Source organism: Theropithecus gelada, chromosome 4 (assembly GCF_003255815.1).
Source record: "Theropithecus gelada isolate Dixy chromosome 4, Tgel_1.0, whole genome shotgun sequence".
Lineage (NCBI taxonomy): Eukaryota > Metazoa > Chordata > Mammalia > Primates > Cercopithecidae > Theropithecus > Theropithecus gelada.
Window position 1 is genome coordinate 98550314 of NC_037671.1, and position 21798 is coordinate 98572111.

Genomic DNA, 21798 nt, shown 5'->3' on the forward strand with positions numbered 1-21798 from the left:
AAAAAAAAAAAAAAAAAAAAAAAAAAAAAAGAAATGACAGAATTAGGAAAATCACCATCCTATAGTGGCAATTTTTGTATTATTCTTGCAACATTTCTGTTAATTTGAAAATGTTCATATTAAAAGTTTTAAAAAAATCAATAGAACCACATTGTAATACAAAAAGTAAAATACCTAAGTGTATGACACGTAAGTGCATGTTTTGTGCTTACAGATTTGTATAATTAATGCAGATTTGAAAATTACATTAGGCTGGCCACGGTACCTCGGGCCTATAATCCCAGCACTTTGGGAAGCTGAGGCAGGTGGCTCACTTGAGGTCAGGAGTTCGAGACCAGCCTGGCCAACATGGTGAAAGCCCATCTCTACTAAAAATACAAAAATTAGCTAGGTGTGGTGGAATGCGCGCCTGATCGACCATCCTGGCTAACACGGTGAAACCCCGTCTCTACTAAAAAATACAAAAAAAAAAACTAGCCGGGCGAGGTGGCGGGCGCCTGTAGTCCCAGCTACTTGGGAGGCTGAGGCATGAGAATCGCTTGAACCTGGGAGGCAGAAGTTACACTGAGCTGAGATCAGGCCACTGCACTCCAGTCTGGGTGACAGAGTGGGACTCTGTCTCAAAAGAAAAAAAGAAAATTATATTATCAGTTCATGTTTACTAATATGAAAACAAAGAACAATTCCTAACATTTACTGACATGGGTGACTACATGTATTTAGCAGATTACTCTCTGAATCAAAATTATGATAATTTGAAGTTTGACAAGAAATTCCCAAGTTCTGAAATGTTTTAGTTTTAACTAGATGTTCTTTTAAATTCCCTTCAGCCCTCAGATTTTTTCTTTTTAAAAAAACAGTGTCTCACTTTGTAGCCCAGGCTGAAGTGCAGTGGTGCAATCTCAGCTCACTGCAATCTCCACCTCCCAGGTTTAAGTGATTCTCATGTCTCAGCCTCCCGAGAAGCTGAGATTACAGGTGCCCACTACCACACCCAGCTAATTTTTGTATTTTTGTATATTTTTTTTTTTTTTTTTTTAGTAGAGAAGGGCTTTTACCATGTTGACCAGCTGGTCTCAAACTCCTGACCGCAAGTGATCCAGCTGCCTCGGGCTCCTAAAGTGCTGGAATTACAGGTGTGAGCCACTGTAGCCGGCCAGCCCTCAGATTTTATAGTTCATTACAATTACATGTTTTTTCACCCAATACTGACATGCTGCCTTGCATTACTAATTAACTTTTAAATATTTGGCTGACTGATGGAAATAGGGGAATGTCTCTTACTATTGCTCTTCCTGCCAAAGGGGTACAGCACTGGGGGGACTGTTCATGATAAAAATTCAAAACACATAAAAACCTGCAAGATTAAACAGCAGAACTAGTAGGTTAGCTTCTTACGTCTCTGACAAGTTAAGAGGAAATAAATTACGACACCTGCCCTACTTCTGTAAACAGTATTAAAGGAGATGAACTGGAGTGGGAGTGGCCCTGTTCTAAGGAGCAGGAAGTGCTGGGATTGCAGGTGTGAGCCACCGTGCCCAGCAAACCTATTTCATGGAAAAGAGTTTTAAGTTCTAACAACTTTTATCCTGTGCTGCAATAGTTTTTATAAACCCTATTAACTGGCTTCCCCCTTATTCCTGGTTTTTTTATTCTTTTAATGTTATTGGTTGTTACTGGAATCTGTTGTCCAGATACTAAGGAGTTGTTTTTAACTCCCAACTCCAGAATCCTGAGTTAAAGCAGAAAAGAACTAGCAAGATAGGTCTCTTCTCCTGTCCTCCAAATATTATAATAAATAAGAAATAAACCCCACACTAGAGCTTGGGGGCAAAGGCCAGCACAATCAATGAAGTGGGTCACTGAAGTACAAACACCAGGCATGGAAAAAAGGAAAAGGGGGAAGAGGCCAGGTAGTGTTCAAATGAATATAAAAGCAAATGAAAATAGCCAGTCAGTACTTAAGAAGCACTACACAAACAAGAGGAACCCTCATATGGATGCTGGCTGGGTTTCCAGACAGAACAGTCTGCCTCTTGTTTATATCTGAGCCTGTACATAGAACCTAGAATAGGAAGGGTTCAGACTCTCATTATTGCTGTTGCCAATAGGTGGTTTCACAGTGATTTCTGAGAGATTTAAGATGGGAGAGAAATTAAATCCAAGCATTACTCAATTTTTTCAGGCTGTGAACTCTGATTTTACATTTAGAAAACTCAGTCTCCAACAGGTTAAGTGATTTGCCCAAGATCACAATGATAATCTTCTGGTTATAAATTCATTGTCATTTTATCACCTAAATTCTCTTCAGAGATTTATGTACAATGAGAAGAATTACAAAAAACAGTAGGACAAGATTCTCACAGATTTGGGTATATGCAACCCTAAACAAATATGACTCCTTAAAAATATCGTCTTTAACTTTTTTTTTGGCTTCTTCCAAAACATGAAACAGACTTAACATTCTTAATAAGTGTTGCCACAATATTTTTTTAGCTTATTAACATGAAAACAGAATGTCTGGAAGAAATAACCTACAGATAATAACTATATATGTTTTATATACTTATGAAATATATATACACATGACGCCCATTGGGCCTGTTTTAAAAAACATTAAAAAATACATATATACACAGACACATTATTCACTTGGGAAAATACTCCTGGAAATAAATTATATTTTAATCTTGCAAAGACACATAACATTTTAAAAACCATAATATGCAAATGATTTATGTATCTGTGTGCCACATTTATCCAACAGTTTTCAAAACATCTGGGATGGAATCCCAAAGTAAACAATGTTCATAAGACCATCTGGACAAAACTGCAGGCAAAAGAAAGCATAAACATATGGAAAAACAGATTTTTCCCCCTCCCTTCAGCGGTAAGGGATGACAAATGTCAAACCTAGATATATCCACGCTTCACTGTGCGATGCTTTTCAGCACCACCTGGCTCTCCATGCATAGCCACCAAATATGGACAGCACTGCCAGAAAGAACATACCCACAGGGCAATGGCAATAAAAAGAGTTTATTTCATGGTTAAATAGCCACTTCACACAAGTGGCAAGGGTCTGTTTGTTGACTTTTACATGTAAGTCTGTGAGAAAATATTTAAAAATATGCTATTAAACAGATAACATAATTTAACTAGAAAATACAATAATTTTTTTTTTTTTTTTTGAGATAGAGTCTTGCTCTGTCTCCCAGGCTGGAGTGCAGTGGTGTGATCTCAGCTCCACTGCAACCTCTGCCTCCCAGGTTCAAGTGATTCTCATGCCTCAGTCTCCCGAGTAGTTGGGATTACAGGCGCACACCACCATGCCTAATTTTTTGTATTTTTAGTAGAGATGGGGTTTCATCACATTGGCCAGGCTGGTCTCGAAATCCTGATCTCAAGTGATGTGCCTGCCTCGGCCTCCCAAAGCACTGGGATTACAGGAGTGAGCCCCCGCACTTGGCCAGAATAACATCTCTAAGAGTTATTTAAGTGTTTTACTTAAAATAAAAGTGCGAGTCTTACATTTTACTAAGTAGTACATTTATAAAATGTAACAACTTAAATTTATTTATCAATGCCCTTTGTGTATCAGGCACTATATGAACCACTATAACTGTTTACACCCAATTTCTTATTTATGACTGGAGTACAAAGAATTGATACATAGTGAACAGCAGAGACTTTAGGCCTTAATTTTTTTTTTTTTTTTTCTTTGAGACGGAGTCTCAGTCTGTGGCCCAGGCTAAAGTGCAGTGGCACAATCTTGGCTCACTGCAACCTCTGCTTCCTGGGTTCAAGCAATTCTTCTGTCTCAGCCTCCCAAGTAACTGGGATTACAGGCGCACACCACCATGCCTGGCTAATTTTATATTTTTAGTAGAGATGGGGTTTCACCATGTTGGCCAGGCTGGTCTTGAACTCCTGACCTCAGGTGATCCACCCTCCTTGGCCTCCCAAAGTGCTGGGATTACAGGCATGAGCCACCATGCTCGGCCAAGCCTTAAATTTATGATAACTAATATCTCAGGAAAACATGTGGAAACTAAATATACTTGTGGTACATGTGTTTACTAAGAAGCTGTCAACTGAGAGTTTATAATTCTAGTTTAAAACAGGATGTCTGAATCAGTCTCAATTATTTGACATTCATGCAGGTATGTATGTACGTATGCATGTATGTATGTATGTATGTATGTATTTTGAGATGGAGTTTTGCTCTTGTGGCCCAGGCTGGAGTACACTGGCATGATCTTGACTCACTGCAACCTCCACCTCCCACCAGGTTCAAGTGATTCTCCTGTCTCAGCCTCCTGAGTAGCTGGGATTACAGGCATCCACAACAATGCCTGGCTAATTTTTGGTGTTTTTAGTAGAGATGGGGTTTCACCATGTTGGCTAGGCTAGTCTCGAACTCCTGACCTCCGGTGATCCACCTTGCCTCGACCTCCCAAAGTGCTGAGATTACAGGCACGAACCATGGCGCCTAGCCTGTATGTTTTAATAAAAAGCAATTTATAGCTTCTACTGAAGAAATATTTTGATCATTTTGTTTTCAGAGATAACAAAGCTTTTCTCAATCTGGCAGTGCAAACATTTTAGATCATATTAAAAACTCTCTTCTTCCTTTATAAACACAGAACCAAATACAATAAGGAATGAACTTCAAGATGTTTTTAAGTATGGTATAAGAAAGAGGACAAAGCTGCTATGACAATAAAGACAAACTACACAAAATTTTTATTATCATTTATTTTCTTCCCCTAAAGGCTTACCCACACCTACAAAAAAGTGGTCCATACAGTCAATCACAGAGTTTCCAGGCTAGGTTATTTTATTAAAAGGGATTTATCTCACCTTGGGAAATAAATCAAAACTAATACAAAATAAAAGCAATTAATTTACTTATCACTTCTATATTACTAACACTATCATCCTTTACATAAAAAAGTATCAACCTAGAATGCAAAGAACATTGAGAGCACACTTCCGGCACTTTTAAGTTTTTAAAACTCTTACACATCTCTGTAGTTTACCTTTAAGCCTATAATCTGAGTCCTCAAAAAGTAGCTGATTGAGTAGGACTGATAGGTTTTGTATGTACCTCAAGTCTTCTAAGACAAAACTGGTTGAAATACCAGCAAAGCAAACACAAAACAAAACAAAACAATAGAAACAACAAAACAACTTGTCTAAGAACTTTTAAAAAAATCTTAAGATATTACCTCAAATTTTTCTAGCATAAAAATGACTTCAACACTTAGAGATCCTATCACTATCTTTTTAAAAACTGAGTTCAAGGCCGAGTACGATGGCTCACACCTGTAATCCCAGCACTTTGGGAGCTAAGGCAGCAGGCTCACTTAAAGTCAGGAGCTCCAGACCAGCCTGGCCAACATGGTGAAACCTTGTCTCTACTAAAAATACTAAAATTAGCTGGGCATGGTGGTGCTTCCCTGTAGTCCAAGGTACTCAGAAGGCTGAGGCAGGAGAATCGTTTGAACCTGGGAGGTGGAGGTTGCAGTGAGCTGAGATCATGCCACTGCACTCCAAACTAGGCAACAGAGTGAGACTCTGTTTCAGAAAACAAACAAACAAAAAAACTGAGTTCAAGGATATTAAATCATAAACATAAAAAAACTCAAAGTACAGCAAATTTTAGGTGAGTATCTTTAGAATCTTGGAGAGCAAAGACTTTCAAAGCATATTAACCCAAAGGTTAAAAACAGAAAAGACTAATGACCTGGCAACAATTATATTAAAAACTTCATTATGGCAAAACAAAACTGAACGATAAAGGTAAATATGGAATTATGGGCACTATTGTCAACTATACCCTTTGTACAAGCTTTCTGGAGGGCAGTTTTACAACAGTAATCCAAATTTATACTTTGGCCAAGAAATTCCAAAAAATTTTCACCTACAAAATAAAAGAGCAAATACACAAAGATACAGCTTTGTTTATCACAGGAGAAAATTGAAAACAACCAATAGTGGGTTTGTTGTGAAGCAACATTAAATTGGTGTCTTTCTTTTCCCAAAGGTGTATTTGTGAATTGCCTTGGTTAAACCAAAAGTGGGGAACACTGGTTCTTCCCTTTCTTTCCATAGGCAAGGGGGAAGAGAACTTATTTTGCATTTAGAGTTTCAGAGCGTATCTCCCTTAAATTGTCACCTCTGATAACTGTCCCCGTGTCAGAACTGAAGCATTTCAAAGATGAAATAAGGTATACTGCTGGTTAGTGTTGAGGGAAGATTCAAACCTGGGCAGTCTAGCTTCAGAATTCACTCACTTAAACATTATCTACTGTCTGTTATAATAAAGATGGTGCAATTTATAAGTGTGACAGTAGTTTAAGACACTAACAAAAGGACAGTGGTGATATGAATAGAAAAGCCATTACTCTTAAGTAAAAGCTGTATGTAATCAATTGCTGCATGTGTTTTGTGTTTGGATTTATAGCGTTTTAAATCATAGTTTGTAGCAGCCCTTCTCAAATGAATCCTTAAAAAATTAGGCCCTAACATCCTAGGTACCCACTGTACGCAATTAACTTCTCCCTATGTATCTGGAAGAGTACTAATTATGTGACATCTTTGGGAGAACTGAGAAAATTGTCACTCTAATAATTTTACTGTGTTTTGTAGTTCAGATGAGGAACCCCAAATTAAAAATCCCAGAGGTAAAAATAAGTTGCTCTTAAAATGTCATTATCTTTTTGAGCCTAGCCCCTTGTATAAACTGAAACAACTATTTTTAGTGCTTATTTTTGAAAATGCAAATTTCTTAGAAACATGACTGTCACTTTAGAGAACTGTATTACCTCTTTAAAAAAACAGACAAAAATAAATAGAGATAGGTCATGCTATATTGTCCATACTAGTCTTGAACAAGTGGCCTCAAGCAATCTTCCCACTTTAGCCTCCCAAAGTGCTGGGCTTACAGGCATAAGCCATACATGTGCCCAGCGTGTATCACCTTTTTTTTTTTTTTAAGTATTAAATAATAATCAAATTGTTACTGAAACAGGTCATAATATTATCCTCAGATGGAGTTTCAGATCCTGAACATACCACCACTTACTTTCTTATTTAAAAAAAAAAAAAAAAAAGATACAGCAAACTCATCCTTCATAAATCCCACATAATTCATGTCTATTGTACACCAGGAGCACAAGCTTAATAAATTCAGCAGGATATAGTATTTTGTCTTCTCTTTAATCTTGTTAAAAATGGCATCCCATCAGTATTAAAATTATGAGCCAAAGGTATTGGTTTAGAAAAGAACATGGGATTGTCAGTATCTATTTCACAAAAAATAAACCAATATTCAACTACATTATTTCACCAGGAATTCCTATATTCTCTAAATATGTGTAGAACACTTCGTGACATTTAAAAGACTATTAAAGTGAGAAACCTCATGAGCCTTTCAGAGGACACTGGCCCACTTTAAAAAAAAATTTCTTTTTTCAAGCAGGTTTTAGGTTCACAGCAAAACTGAGCATACGTTAATGGGGATTTTCATATCCCCCCACCCCAACACATGCATGGCCTCCCCTCTTATCAACATCCCCCACCAGAATGGTTCATTTGTTGTAACTGATGAACCTGCACTGACACATCATTATCACCTAAAGTTCATAGTTTACATCAGGGTTCACTCTTGGCAGTGTACGTTCTATGGATTTGGACAGATGCAGAATGACATGGATCCAGCATTATAGTAGTAGTTTTATTGCCCTAAAAAATTATCTGTGCTTTGCCTATTCACCCCTTCTCCTCAACCCCTTGCAACCACTGATTTTTTTTACTGTCTCCAAAGTTTTCTGGTCTACTTTTTAATAATACCTATATCTGGGTGGGACTCACAAAAATGCTTATTTGCCTATTTTCAGTCTTGCATTGTATATGACCTTTTTATTACATGTATGGGGAAGGGGGTGGTAGAGGGAGTTTTGTTTCTATAAGCAAATCCTAACATCAGATGTGAAATCTACACAGCTGTAAGCATTCTTCTGGGAACCTGAGCTGGGGTTCATCTCAACTGCTTAATGCAATTACCTAAACCAGTCATGTAGTATTAATGTAATCTGCCCATTTCTACAGCTGAAAAGAAGTTTAATCTTTAAAGAGCCAGTAAAAAGAGACAACTTGCTGCCCCACAATTCCCCTAGCTAGGAACCAAATAATAATTAGCTTGCCAGTTTATTCTCAAAATCAACTAACTTCCAGTTAACCATTTGCCTTATAAATCTTTACTGTCATATGATAAATTGATATTAACATAATAAATGGGCAGTTATACATATATAGGCATTCCTAACTGTCTCCATACAAGTCAAACCAAGAGATCTAAGATACAAAATCACTGATCAGCCTCTTCTCTGCTTAAAACTTAACAGTGGTTCCTCACTGCCCTCAGAATAAATTCTATCTGTACAAGGCCCTTAAATACCTGTTCTTACTTACCTCAAGTCTCACCTCTCACCATCTTCTACACCACAAAACTCAACTTTTCAGCTCTCTAGACTTCCCTGAACCTATCGAGCTCTTGTCAATGAGCTATTTTTTTTTGCCTGGAGCACACAATCCGTTCCCTTTTTGCCCAGATAATTTCTAGATATTCTTCTGCTTCCAACTAAATTGGATTATTCCTCTAAATAGAATTGGCCTGGCTCCTCCAATCGATGTTAGATACTATTCCAAAGTGTTCACACGGCCCCTGGTACTTGCTCCATCACAGCACTATTTAAACAGGCAAGTATAACTAAACGCAATTTGTCTATATCCCTCAATAGACCAAAAGATCAGTAACAACGGGAACTAGGAAGTAGGTCTGTCTCATTCACTACTGCATTTCTAACACCTAATGCTGCATCTGGCACGAAGCAGAAACTCAAAGATATTAAAAGACTGAATAAATAATTTTGATATTAATATTTAGGATTGGGGGGTGAAAGTGCGAAGCTTATCTATCTACTTCCTCAATAAAAACTGGTCACATTCTCTTTGGTTTATTCAGCAAGTATTTACTGTCTACTCACATAAAAATAAAAGAGAATCTAACCCAGAGTCCAGTCTTCAAGGAACCTACAGTCTTGAGAGAAAATAAGACAAGTACAAACATAAATATGAAACATCAAAAAAGTGTGTTATTAGATTCTAAAGTGTGCTGCACAGACACTGAGTGCCAAAAAAGAGATAAGGGAAGGCATCCTAGAAGTAAAATTTGAGCTGAGCCTTAATGGATAAGGCTGAAGACAGAAAGTATAAAGACAAATGTGCTACAGTTCAGCACTTCTCAAAGTGGGTCGGAAGGCAACTTCCTCCTTTCAAGGGTACTTAAGGTCAAAAGTATTTTCGTAATAAGCCTAAGATTTTATTTGCTTTTTTTTTACTTTCATTCACTCTCAATTATACAGTGCCATTCTCCAGAGGCCATATGGCATGCAATATCACAAAAGATTAAATGCAGAAGCAGATATGAGAATCCAGCCATTTTCTATTAAGCCAGACACTTGAGACTTGTAAAAATGTAAGACAGTGCCACTCACTAAACTTGTGTTTTGAAAAAGTTATCTTTCATAGTATTTACTTTATTTATTTTATTTTTATTTTTAGAGACAAGTCTCGCTATGTTGCCCAGGATGGTCTCATACTCCCGGACTCAAGTGATCTGCCAACCTCAGCCTCCCAAAGTGCTCTGATTACAGGCGTGAGCCACCCACATACTATCTGATTTTAGGATAGTGACGCCTAAAAGTAAAGGAAGAAAAAAACAAAAGAATTAGTGATATGCTTTAAAGAGAGAGAGACAGAAAATGTCTGGTCATGCATAACTTCAAAATGTGTTTAACGTACAGGCACAGGGTTTCTTCTTGATAACTATTTTTACTTAGTGCAAAAATACAAAAATAATCTTTTAAAATCATACTTATCCTGTCACGCAAACACAATAATACAGTTTCATATTCCTTTTGAATTATCACATATAGGTGTTTTCACAATGCTATAATCTTCACGATTACCATTAAGATTACTGCAAAATCATATCCAGCATCCTTGCAACCTAAATAACAACTTTCATATTTGATTTTCCAAATTTTTTATAAAAATATACTGAAGCTGCATACAAGACACAGTATGACAAACTATTATATCCAAAAACTTATTCTAGAATGCCAAGGAATATTATTTTAAATCAAACTTGCCTGAGAGATCCTGTAGCTTAACCCACAAGGATAATGACATCTTGCCCTAGAACCACCGAAAGCCTTAAACTAAGAACCACGTATCTCTCCAACTTTGAAAGGTTCACTCACTCTCAAACTACCTCAAGAGCCCATTCCCCACCATTCCAGGTGCTATCTCACGGTTCCATAAGCACAATTAAGGCTTGTATTAGTGCTTCCCACCACCTGAAATGATTTCTCCTCTCATCTTCACCTGCCCAAAGTTCATCCTTTAAGGGTCAACTTGAAAGCCAGCTCATCCATGATTCCTTTTTAGTTCCTACAACTGAACATTATATCCCTCTTTGGATATTTGAAGGACTTTGGTTGTTACTTAAAATAGAAAACTTACTCTACTTGCCTATCATTACTTTTTAATCTCACACCTTCTTTCAGATCTTTAGCCTCTTAAAGATTTAGGGACTGTCTTATCAATCTCTATTCCCTGAAGCACCTTGGAAATATAAAGTACTACGGAAAAATGAGGCTTGGATAAACAGATAACTGCCTGGAGTCACACATCTAGTGACAGTCAAATCTGAATGCCAGATCCCCTGACTCAAAGCCATCTACTGTCTTTTTTTTTTTTTTTTTTTTGAGACAGTCTTACTCTGTCGCCCAAGTTGGCGTGCAGTGGTGTGATCTCGGCTTACTGCAGCCTCCATCTCCTGGGTTCAAACAATTCTCATGCCTCAGCCTCCTGAGTAGCAGGGATTACAGGAATGTGCCACTACGCTCAGCTAATTTTTTTGTATTTTTAGTAGAGTCGGGGTTTCACCATGTTGGCCAGGCTGGTCTCAATTCCTGGCCTCAAGTGATCTGCCCGCCCTGGGCTCCCAAAGTGCTGGGTTTAAGGCATGAGCCACCGTGCCCAACCTCAAAGCCATGTACTTTCCATCATACCATAATTTTATGCTCCCTTCCTAGCATCTTTCTTGTAATAATCATTCAAGAAATCTGTAAAACTGAATGAAAATCAGACTGGCTTTGTACGTAACCTTAGGGAACCTCTAAGGTTAAAAAAAAAAAAAAAAAATCCAGAGAAAATAATTTCTAAACTTGTACTTTCATCACCCATGCCATCATATCCTTGCCTATCTTCTTATTATGGCCAAGGAAACTTAATGCACATTTTTCAGCAGACAGTATTATGACCAACTTCAATTCCAGTAGTATTACATGTCTTTCACCACCATATTTTCCTGGTTCTTTATTTGAGCAGAATTGGAGCTACAACTAGTATGCCTGGTGCAGAACAGAATTCAATAAATGTTTGTTGAATAAGTAAATGAATAAGTGATCAAATTAATCATTTCTGCTGCTGTCCAGGAGCCTGAGTTTACCTTCTCTGGTTCCTCCTCCAGTTCCTTCACCATTACTGTCTCATTAGGGCAATGGCTAACAAAAACAGCTGTACACTGGGCTATAGAAAACAGTTGGCAACTATAGTTTTACATAGCTTTTCAGTTTCTGATGCCACCTACTAAGCAATTCAATTCTGCTTCAAAGGCAACTCAAAATTATCACGTCCATTCACCTAGTTGTTCAATAAAAAACCTGAGGTTTATATTAATACTTGATTCCTCTCACTCTGCCTTCCACCATGATTGAAAGTTTCCTGAGGCCTCCCCAGAAGCTGGACAGATGCCAGCAGCATGCTTCCTGCACAACATGTGGAACCGTGAGCCAATTAAACCTCTTTTCTTTATAAATTATGCAATCTCGGGTATTTCTTTATAGTAATATGAGAAAAGACTAATACAGGTACTATGCAAGTATTTTTACATGCATTATTTCTAAATCTTTAGAAAATATTATCTCTAGGCCTCATAGTAATTCCACAAGACAGAATTATCATCCTAATTTTATAAATAAGGAAACTAAGCAATAAAAGTGACCATGGCTAGTAAGTGGGGAAGCCTAAATTCAAACTTATTAGGACTGACTTCAAAGCCCATGATCTAGACACAACATACTTCAGTTTCTCAAATTGGTTATATAAACATATAACAAGGTTGCCACCTAAGAATGCATGATACTCATAATATATATGTATTTTTTTCTTGAGACGAAGTCTTGCTCTGTTGCCCAGGCTGGACTGCAGTGGCGTGATCTTGGCTCACTGCAACCTCCGCCTCCCCTCCTGGGTTCAAGTAATTCTCCTGCCTCAGTCTCCCGAGTAGCTGGGATTACAGGCACGTGCCACCATACTCGGCTAATTTTTGTATTCTTAGTAGAGACGGGGTTTCACCATGTTGGCCAGGCCGGTCTCAAACTCTTGACCTCATGATCTGCCCACCTCGGCCTCCCAAAATGCTGGGATTACAGGCATGAGCCACTGCACCCATTCAATACTCATAATATCTTTATTCAAATTACTGACTGGGCTGTCACAGTGAAATCTAAAGTATTCTTTATGAATTTCTGAACTCTTCATATGAAATATTATATTTTAACACAGATTCATTTAGTAATTGCTTAACTTACTTGTTTGTGTTTTAGAAGCATGTTTCTGGAGAAAATCAACTATCTGAGCCAAAACCTTCTTATTACAATGCGTTGATAATTTTTCATCACATTCATAACACCTGAAAAAATATAAAATTTAAGAAAATGTTATGAAAATATCCTCAATAATTTTGCACATCAGATAACAAAGTTGGCATTTAGTTACTTTTGTCTTAAATTACATGGGAGGGAATACAAATGTATTTGTAAACAAATGTACCCGGAAGGCATTGGGTAAGTCTAGTGAAATAAGCAGGGGACAAGTCATACAGAGCCTTACAGTTGAAATGAAAGTTTTGGCAGTTTATCTTTGGCAGTTTATAATGAAATGCCATGAGAGGGTTCTTAAGCAGGGCCATGATATGGTCCAACTTATATTTTATTTATTTTTTACTTTTGAGACAGAGTCTCACTCTGTTTCCCAGGCTGGAATGCAGTGGTGAAATCTCAGCTCACTGCAGCCTCTGCCTCCAGGGTTCAAGTGACTCTCCTGCCTCGGCCACCCAGTAGCTGGGATTACAGGCATGCACCACCACGCCCAGCTAATTTTTGTATTTTTATTAGAGATGGGGTTTCACTATGTTGATCAGACTGGTCTCGAATGCCTGACCTCAAGTGATCCACCCGCCTCGGCTTCCCAAAGTGTTGGGATTACAGGTGTGAACCACCACACCCAGCCCCAACGTACACTTTAAAAACATCCCTCTCACTAATGTGATAAACTAGATTGGAGGGCATTAGGAACAGAAACAGATAGTATAGTAGCAGACGATCTGCAGAGAAATGGGCATTCATTATATATATTTGCAGGTAGAAACAGTAACAAATTAGATATAAAAGAAGAGGGAAAGGGAAGTGTCAAAATAACTGCCTTGGGTAGGGAGGAGTGAGACAATGTCAGCAATCCTCAATGCTGGTGTTGAGAATCACTGCCGTTCTCAATGAGGAGTGATTTTGCCACCTAGGGGACATTTGACATTTTTGGTTCTGACAACTGGTGAGAGGAGAGAGGACCACTACTGGCATTTAAGTGGGTAGAGGCCAGCGATGCTGGTAAATATCCAATAACGTACAGGACAGCACAACAAGGAATTAATCACAGAGCATTAACAGTCCAAATGCCAAGAGTATTGAGATCGAGAAATCCTGGCCTAGATGAAACAAGACTTGCTGTGAGTTGATAATGTTTAAAGCTGGAAAAACAACAACAACGGAAGCTGGTTGATGGGTATGGGAAAATTCATTATACCATTCTGTCTACTTTTGTTAACAGGCTAAAAAATAAAATAAGATAAAAAAGGGGAAGAAAATAACTGCCAGGCTTCTAGCTTGATTACATATAGAGATGGGTAAGACTCAAAGAGATAGCTGTTCTATTTTGCTGGGGGCTTATTTGGAGGTAGAGGGTTAGGAAAGACATTTTCAAAAGCACATTCCAATTTAGAAAACTAACCTCAATTAAGTTTATTCATTAATACATCATATTAATTTGTTTCCTCTCTATATTATAATTACCTGTTTCCTTTATCCTCATGAGATCCAGTGATCATTTAAGAACATGTGTTGGAAAGTGTTCAAAGTGTTTTATAAACATAATGCATTATGGCCGGGTGTGGTGGCTCATACCTGTAATCCCAGCAGTTTGGGAGGCCAAGGCGGGAGGATCACTTGAGGTTGGAAGTTCGAGACCGGCCTGGCCAACATGGTGAAACACCATCTCTACTAAAAATACAAAAATTAGCAGGGCGTGCGTGGTGGCAGGCACCTGTAATTCCAGTTACTCCCAGCCTGGGAGGCAGAGGTTGCAGTGAGCCAAGATCGCGCCACTGCACTCCAGCCTGGGTGACAGAGTGAGACTCCATCTCAAAAAAAAAAAAAAAAAAAAAAGCAAAAAAACATAATGCATTACACCAGTGCTACCTTACATTTTCACAATCTTCTTACCCACCTTTTTCTAATTCAGTAGTTCTTAAACTGTGGTCTCCAGGCCCGCAGCACTGGCAACACTTGGGAGCTTCTTAAATGCAAATTCTCTGGCCCCTCCACCCCAGAACTACTAAATTAGAATTTCTAAGACTGGGATCCTGCAGTCTGTCATAGTAAGATCTCCCTGAGATTCTGATGCAGCCAGAGTTTGAGATCACTAAAGTGAAATCCTTATTGAACTGCCGCACTATGACACTACTGCTGTCTCCCTTGGTTCCAATGCATCATTTATATATTAAGTTCCCTCTGACCTTTCCTCATTCTCCCCAATACTACTACTTGGGACTCACAACAACAAAGAAAAACACAAATGCAGCAGGTGCCCAACCCTTCTGGCTGTATTAAAGATGATGACCTCTTCTGTCAGCTAAAATACCCTTATATTAATTTTAGACAAAACATTTTTATGTTAAAGAAAATCTGAGGACTCCTGAAAATTCATTCAAGGAACCCTTAGGAGTCCATAGATTCAAGTTGGAATATTATTGTAAAACACAGAGGAAGCATTTCAACAGTGTCCATTTATACCACCGAAACAGTGTGATATGCTAATAAGAAACTAGAAAATAAACTCGTTTTTGGTTTTTTTTGAAAAGGAGTGTCACTCTATCACCAAGGCTGGAGTGCAGTGGCAACCTCCACCTCCCGGGTTCAAGTGACTCTCTTGCCTCAACCTCCTGAGCCGCTGGGACTACATGCATGCACCACCATGCCCAGCTAATTTTTGTATCTTTCGTAGAGACAGGGTTTCACCATATTGGCCAGGCTGGTCTCAAACTTCTAACTTCAAGTGATCCACCCACCGTGGTCTCCCTAAATGCTGGAATTACAGGTGTTAGCCACCACGCCCCACGAAAAAAACTTGTTTTAGTACCTGGATTTTTACTTCATAACCACAAAAAGGTAAATATTATATAGTTTCCTTACAGGTAACATAGGAAACTGGACTAGGTTCTCAACCAGGATTAAATAGCAAAATGACCTGAAAAGTTTTTACAAGCTACTTATGCCCAGCTCTTCCTTCTCCCTTCAGAAAATGACCTGACTGCTTGAAGTATCTTCCGTCTCTACAACACTAGAATTCTGTATTAGCAAGTTCACTACCAAAAAAAATCAACTAAAAAGAATTTTTCTTTATATTACAAGGAAAATGTCAGAGAAAAGTAGAGAGGCCGGGCACAGTGGCTCACGCCTGTAATCCTAGCACTTTGGGAGGCTGAGGAGGGCGTATTGCCTGAGCTCAGGAGTTCAAAGACCAGCCTGGGCAACATGGTGAAACCCCATCTCTACTAAAATACAAAAAGTTAGCCAGCTGTGGCGGCGTGCGCCTGTGGTCCCAACTACTCAGGAGGCTGAGGCAGGAGAATTGCTTGAACCCGGAAGGCAGAGGTTGCAGGGAGCCGAGATCACACCACTGCACTCCAGCCTTGGTGACAGAGTGAGACTCCGTCTCAACAACAACAAAAAAAGGTAGAGAGATAGTTAAAATTTTTCCAATTAAAATTTTATATTCATAAGTAATGTTAATTTTCTTCAAGTATCCCGTAGATTGTGTTCAGGTTAAAAAACCATAAGCTGATAGAACATCTTTAAATATTTTACCTTAAAAGCTTAAAGAAAAAAAAAATTGGGGGGGTGGTTAGTGGACACAAGAACTAACAAAATTTAACTTACCATATAATCCATGTGCTCAGATTAATTATAATACAATGGGGCTCTATTCTGGAATTCTTGAAGTGCTTCAGTGAATGTTGGCTTTCTGAGTTTTTACCACATCCCTGAAGATGAACAGAATGCTATTTTGTATGACTTACAAATATTTGTTTCAAATTAATCAAAACTTAAATTATATTCACACTTATACTGAAAAGTTTTGTTCTGTTTTTAATTTCAGGCCAGAGGAGAAAGTTTCAAAAAAGCAATATGGATTCTCATTAAATTCAATTTCTTGCAAACAGGTTAACATGCTTTTCAATACACAGTATTTACTTAAAACAATCATGGGCAAAGTTAATTTCCCTATCATTTAAAAATGTACACACTGTCTGGCACACTGTGGAACACCCAGCATCCTAGCAGGCCAGTGGTGCCCTTCCACAAACACACATTTCCCAATCCTGTACACAACTTCACCCCAACCCACTGAGAACTACTGAGACACAGACCAATCATAGCGATTTCCCTCACTAGGTAAGTAAAGAAATGAGATGCAATTCTGGTTAATGCAACATGAAGGGAAGTCAAATCTGCTGAATCTTTCCAGAAAGGTTTTTTTCTTTTTAAAAGAGGAACACAACCTGAGGATGGCAGAGCAGAGAACAGAATAAACCTCAGTTTTTAATGTTCTTTCCATTAAATTAACTAATCCTGAAGTGGCCTTACTTCTGGGCATTTCATGTGAGATAATGAAGATTTCTCTTATTTTTTTAAAGAAAGTATATACTTTTCATTTCATTAGAAAATTTATTACAGGTATCAATAACTTTTAAACTTTAAGATTTTAAACTATTTTGCAAAAGCAGCAGAAAAATCTGTTTTGAGAGAAAAAAAATTAATCTGAAAGGTGGATCCATTTCCTAAGTAAATACAAAAGGTAAAGACTGGTCCAGATATGGGAACTACTGCAAATAGGCTGAATTCCCTCTGCAAGTATTTATAAACCACACTTGATTACTTTCTGAACATAGCATACCTTTTACTTTACCTTAACAATCATTTTTAAGTTCATTCTTGGAAAATTTCTATCTAAACTGGAATAAATATATCTTAACTCCTATGCATGACCAACAGTCCAGCTCACAATAAGCATTTAAGGAAAATATTTCAGATAAACTCACATATAAATAACACTTTTCTTACCTGGAAGCCACACTTGAGGCACAACCAAATATCAGAAGGAAGTACTGGCTGCCCATCATAGAATCTTCTTTCTTTTAAACATTCTGAGCAAACTGACCACAGATTCTCAGCTATTGCTCTCTTTACATGATTCACACTGATAGCATGACTTACATGTTGGCAAGTTAAACCTACTGAATAAGATAAAACAAAATCTCAACATTTTGTTTGCTACACCAAAGTGCTACCATTACTAAGCAAATCTCAAAAGTATTAAATGCTGTTCACTAAAAAGCACAGATTCAACACACAAAATAACTCAAAAAATATATGCTATGTAATTCCATTTATATAATGTTCATGATATAACATAATTATAGAATGAGAGAAAAGATTCATGGTTTTAGGGGGCAGTGGACGCAAGGCAGAGGGTGTTGCTATAAATGGACAGCACATAGGGTGGTGATGATACAGTTAAGTATCTTGATTGGTGGTGGTTATACAAAGCTATACATGTACTAAAATTGGATGTTTCAGGATAGCCAGTTTGCTGCATTGAAGGATGTCTGAAGTATCTCTTTAAATATCATTAGGACCTTACCTGATGTCCCTGATTTATTACGGTTTAAATTTTTGAACTAATTTTAGATTCACAGGAAGGTACAAAGAAATATACAAGGAGGTCTCATTCACCCTTCACTGAGCTTCCCCTGATGTTAATATTTTGGACTACTATAGTAAAATATCAAAACCAGGAAGCTGATGTTGGTAAAATCCTTAGAACTTGTTTGGATTTCACAAGACATATGCACTCATATGTGAGTGTGTGTGTATAGCTGTATGTAACTATGCACACCTAAAATGGAAATAATATATTAAAAATATCTCTTTAAATGGAGAAAACCGGCAAGAAAGTGAGGAAAATCCTCAGAGGCCTAAATCAAAAGCATGAGACTAAAGAGAAAACCAAGCCCTGAGGCCAGCAGCTCCCAAAGGCCATCTGCCAAGCTCTGGTGGCTTGGTGACATGGTTTTAATAGGCCATGAGAAAGAGACCAAAAAAAAAAAAAAGCCTATCTAAGTTACTTCATATTATAAACTAAACAAAATCCTAATAAAAATGCCAACAGGATTTTTTGGAACTAGACAAGGTGATTCTAATGCTTACGCAGAAAATAGTAAAAATAAAGAGTAACAGATTTCTTAATTAAAAACATACACAGTCATCCCTCAGATACTTGAGGCAGGGAGGTGGGGTGGTGTAGTTGGTTCTAGGACCTCCCCACATATACCCAAATCTGTGCATACTCAAGTCCCGCAGTGGGCCCTGTGGAATCTGCATTTAGGAAGTCAGTCTGCTGAGTATGCAGTTTTTACACATCCCAAGAATAGTGTATTTTCCATCTACGTTTGGTTGAAAAAAATTCGTGTACAAGTAGATCCTCAGAATTCAAATCCATGTTGTTGAAGGGTCAACTGCATTGTTATTTCTTCTCAACACTATTTGGGATGCCAAATATCACAATTTACCAGCAATATCATCTGAAGAGTCTTCTTCATGAGGTACAGTAGGCCTTTTACTTCTTTTGGCTTTCTCAGGTAAAGCTTTACTTGGATCTTTCACCCGCATCTGTTATTTACTGAAGGGATTGAGGGAAAAAAATTCATACATTTGAGTCTTCAAAATTAAAATTTTATATTTTATTTAATGCATATCAAAATTGAAATGACTTCAATTTTAATTGGTCTGGGATATCAACAGAGGAAGAAGAAGGGAACATCAGTTGAAATGAAATAAATATTTGTTAAATCAGTATACACATGATATATTCCACTGGCTTTTGCCAACTATACTGTTATGGACTAAATGTTTGTGTCCCCACCCCAAATTCATATGTTGAAATCTAATCGCCAAAGCGATGGTACTTGAAGGTGAAGCCTTTGCGAGGTAATTAGGTCATGTAGGTGGAGCCCTCATGAATGAGACTGGCCTCTTATAATACAAGCTACCTTTGTATCCACATGAGGATATACAGAGAAGATGGCCATCTATAAACCAGGAAGAAGGCCCTCACCAGATACTAGATTTGCCGGCACCTTGACCCTGGACTTCCCCGCTCCCAGTACTGTGAGAAATAAGTCTGTGTTGTTTAAACAACCCAGCCTATAATAATTTGCTATAGCGGGCTGAACCAAGACACCGCCCCTAAATATAAGATGTCCAGGTGAATGACCAAAACTAAAGTTCTCATCAACGGAATAAGTGTTGCTTCTGGATAATGAGTTCTCTTCACCCTTTCCTCCCTTCTGCTAGCAAGGAAATAGCAGGAGCTGGATGAGCCATACTGGATCAAAAATGGAAGCTGTAAGCCAAGCCCAGTAAAGCCGCTCTACCTGTGCTGTACGACTAGCACCAGAATATTAAGAGAAAATTAAATTTCTATCTTTTTTTTTTTTTTTTTTTGAGACGGAGTCTCGCTCTGTCGCCCAGGCTGGAGTGCAGTGGCGCGATCTCGGCTCACTGCAAGCTCCGCCTCCCAGGTTCACGCCATTCTCCTGCCTCAGCCTCCCTAGAGTAGCTGGGCTTACACTCGGCGCGTGCCACCACGCCTGGCTAAATTTTTTTGTATTTTTAGTAGAGACGGGGTTTCACCCTGTTAGCCAGAATGGTCTGGATCTCCTGACCTCGTGATCCGCCCACCTCCGCCTCCCAAAGCGCTGGGATTACAGGCGTGAGCCACTGCACCCGGCTATTATTATTTTTTTGAGACAGAGTCTCACTCCGATTGCCCAGGCTGGAGTGCAGTGGCCTGATTTCAGCTCACCCAGCCTCGACCTCCTCAGGCTCAGGTGATTCTCCCACCTCAGCCTCCCAAGTAGCTGTGACTATAGATGCACACCACCACGTCCAGATAATTTTTTTGTATTTTTTAGTAGAGACAGGATTTCTACATGTTGCCCAGGCTGGTCTTGAACTCCTGGCTTCAAGCAATCCACACACGCCTTGGCTTCCCAAACTGCTGGGATTACAGGTATGAAGCATGGTGCCCCACCAATTCCACACCTATTAACAATTTGCTATGTTTGTTTTTATCTAAATATCAATATGTGTGTATACAGAGACACACATATATGTGTGCATATATATATATATTTGTTGTTGTTGAGCTGTTTGAAAGTTGTACAGATCTTGACAGTTCATCCCTAAATACTTCAGCATGTATCTCTTAAAAATAAGCAGTCTCCTATATAACAATGTAATCATATCTAAGAAAATTAATAATTTTCTAATATCATCTCATTTTCCATCATATTCTAATTTCCTTATTTGGCCCTAAATTGTCTTCTATAGCTGGTTTTTTGAAAGATCCAATCAAGGTTTGCACTTTATATTGGTTGTGTCTCTTTAGTATCTTTTAATCTATTAACAGAACAGTTCTTCAACCTTTTACTTGCCTAAGACTTTAGCTTTTTAAAGAGATCAGGCCAGTGCATGAGTCACCTTGAGGGTCTTGTTAAAATCAAAGTTCTGATTGAACAAGTTCGGCACAAGACCTGAGATTCTACCTATCTAAAAAGCTTAAAACTGAAGCCACTGCTGGGGGCCTACAGAATACTCTTTCAACAGCAAAGTTGTATAATGTCTCACACTGAATTTGTCTCTTTCTTCATGGTGTTATTTACCTCCATCCCTTACATTTCTTAAAAATTCAGTTAATTATAAAAGATTTTAGATACAAGCTAAGCATTTTTTAAAACCACTATATTTTGGAGTCTCTGTTAGAGTAGCTTAGCCTACCTATTACTCTCCTGCCTGGTAGCTAAGCAACATCACGATTTTCATCGTTGCTGACTTACTTTTCAATGATCAAAGTAATGAATCTTTCAATTCAGTATTAAATTCCAAATCTTGATTTATTCATTCCATATTTCACAATAAGGGAGCTTTCAAGTTTACCATTAAGTCCAAAGGTCATCACTACTGAACTAAGTTGCAATAAATTAAGGGCTTCGGGGTTAGGAACATGTAAAAAGCCTCTGAATTCCCTGAGCACTTCATCTCTACCTTCTCCCTCCAAACTTCCTCATCTACTCTCCCCTACAGTTCTACCTTATAAAATCACTAATTTAAGTATCCCCTTCTCTGATCGTAACTTCCCAGTCCTTCCAGCATGCCTGATCAGCCACTCATAATTTCCTATAGTGTCCAGGCTGACAAGAGGCTG

General features: G+C 38.2%; 1 protein-coding gene across 10 annotated transcripts in view; it reads right to left on the bottom strand.

Moving 5' to 3' along the window:
* Positions 1-21798, bottom strand: part of USP45 (ubiquitin specific peptidase 45) — a 79854-nt gene that overhangs the window by 52120 nt on the left and 5936 nt on the right. For 8 of the 10 annotated variants that reach the window (XR_003119189.1, XM_025384249.1, XM_025384251.1 and 5 more), the window contains 4 exons: positions 19103-19212; positions 17595-17767; positions 16410-16513; positions 12729-12829 (listed from right to left, as the gene is read on the bottom strand). Coding sequence is in view for 8 of the 10 variants with exons in the window: in XM_025384249.1 (XP_025240034.1) it covers positions 12729-12829; positions 16410-16513; positions 17595-17767; positions 19103-19202 (478 nt within the window). In the remaining 2 variants the exon portion in view is untranslated. The remainder of the gene's footprint in view (positions 1-12728; positions 12830-16409; positions 16514-17594; positions 17768-19102; positions 19213-21798) is intronic. The other 2 variants (XM_025384252.1, XM_025384250.1) reach the window with 1 other exon arrangement.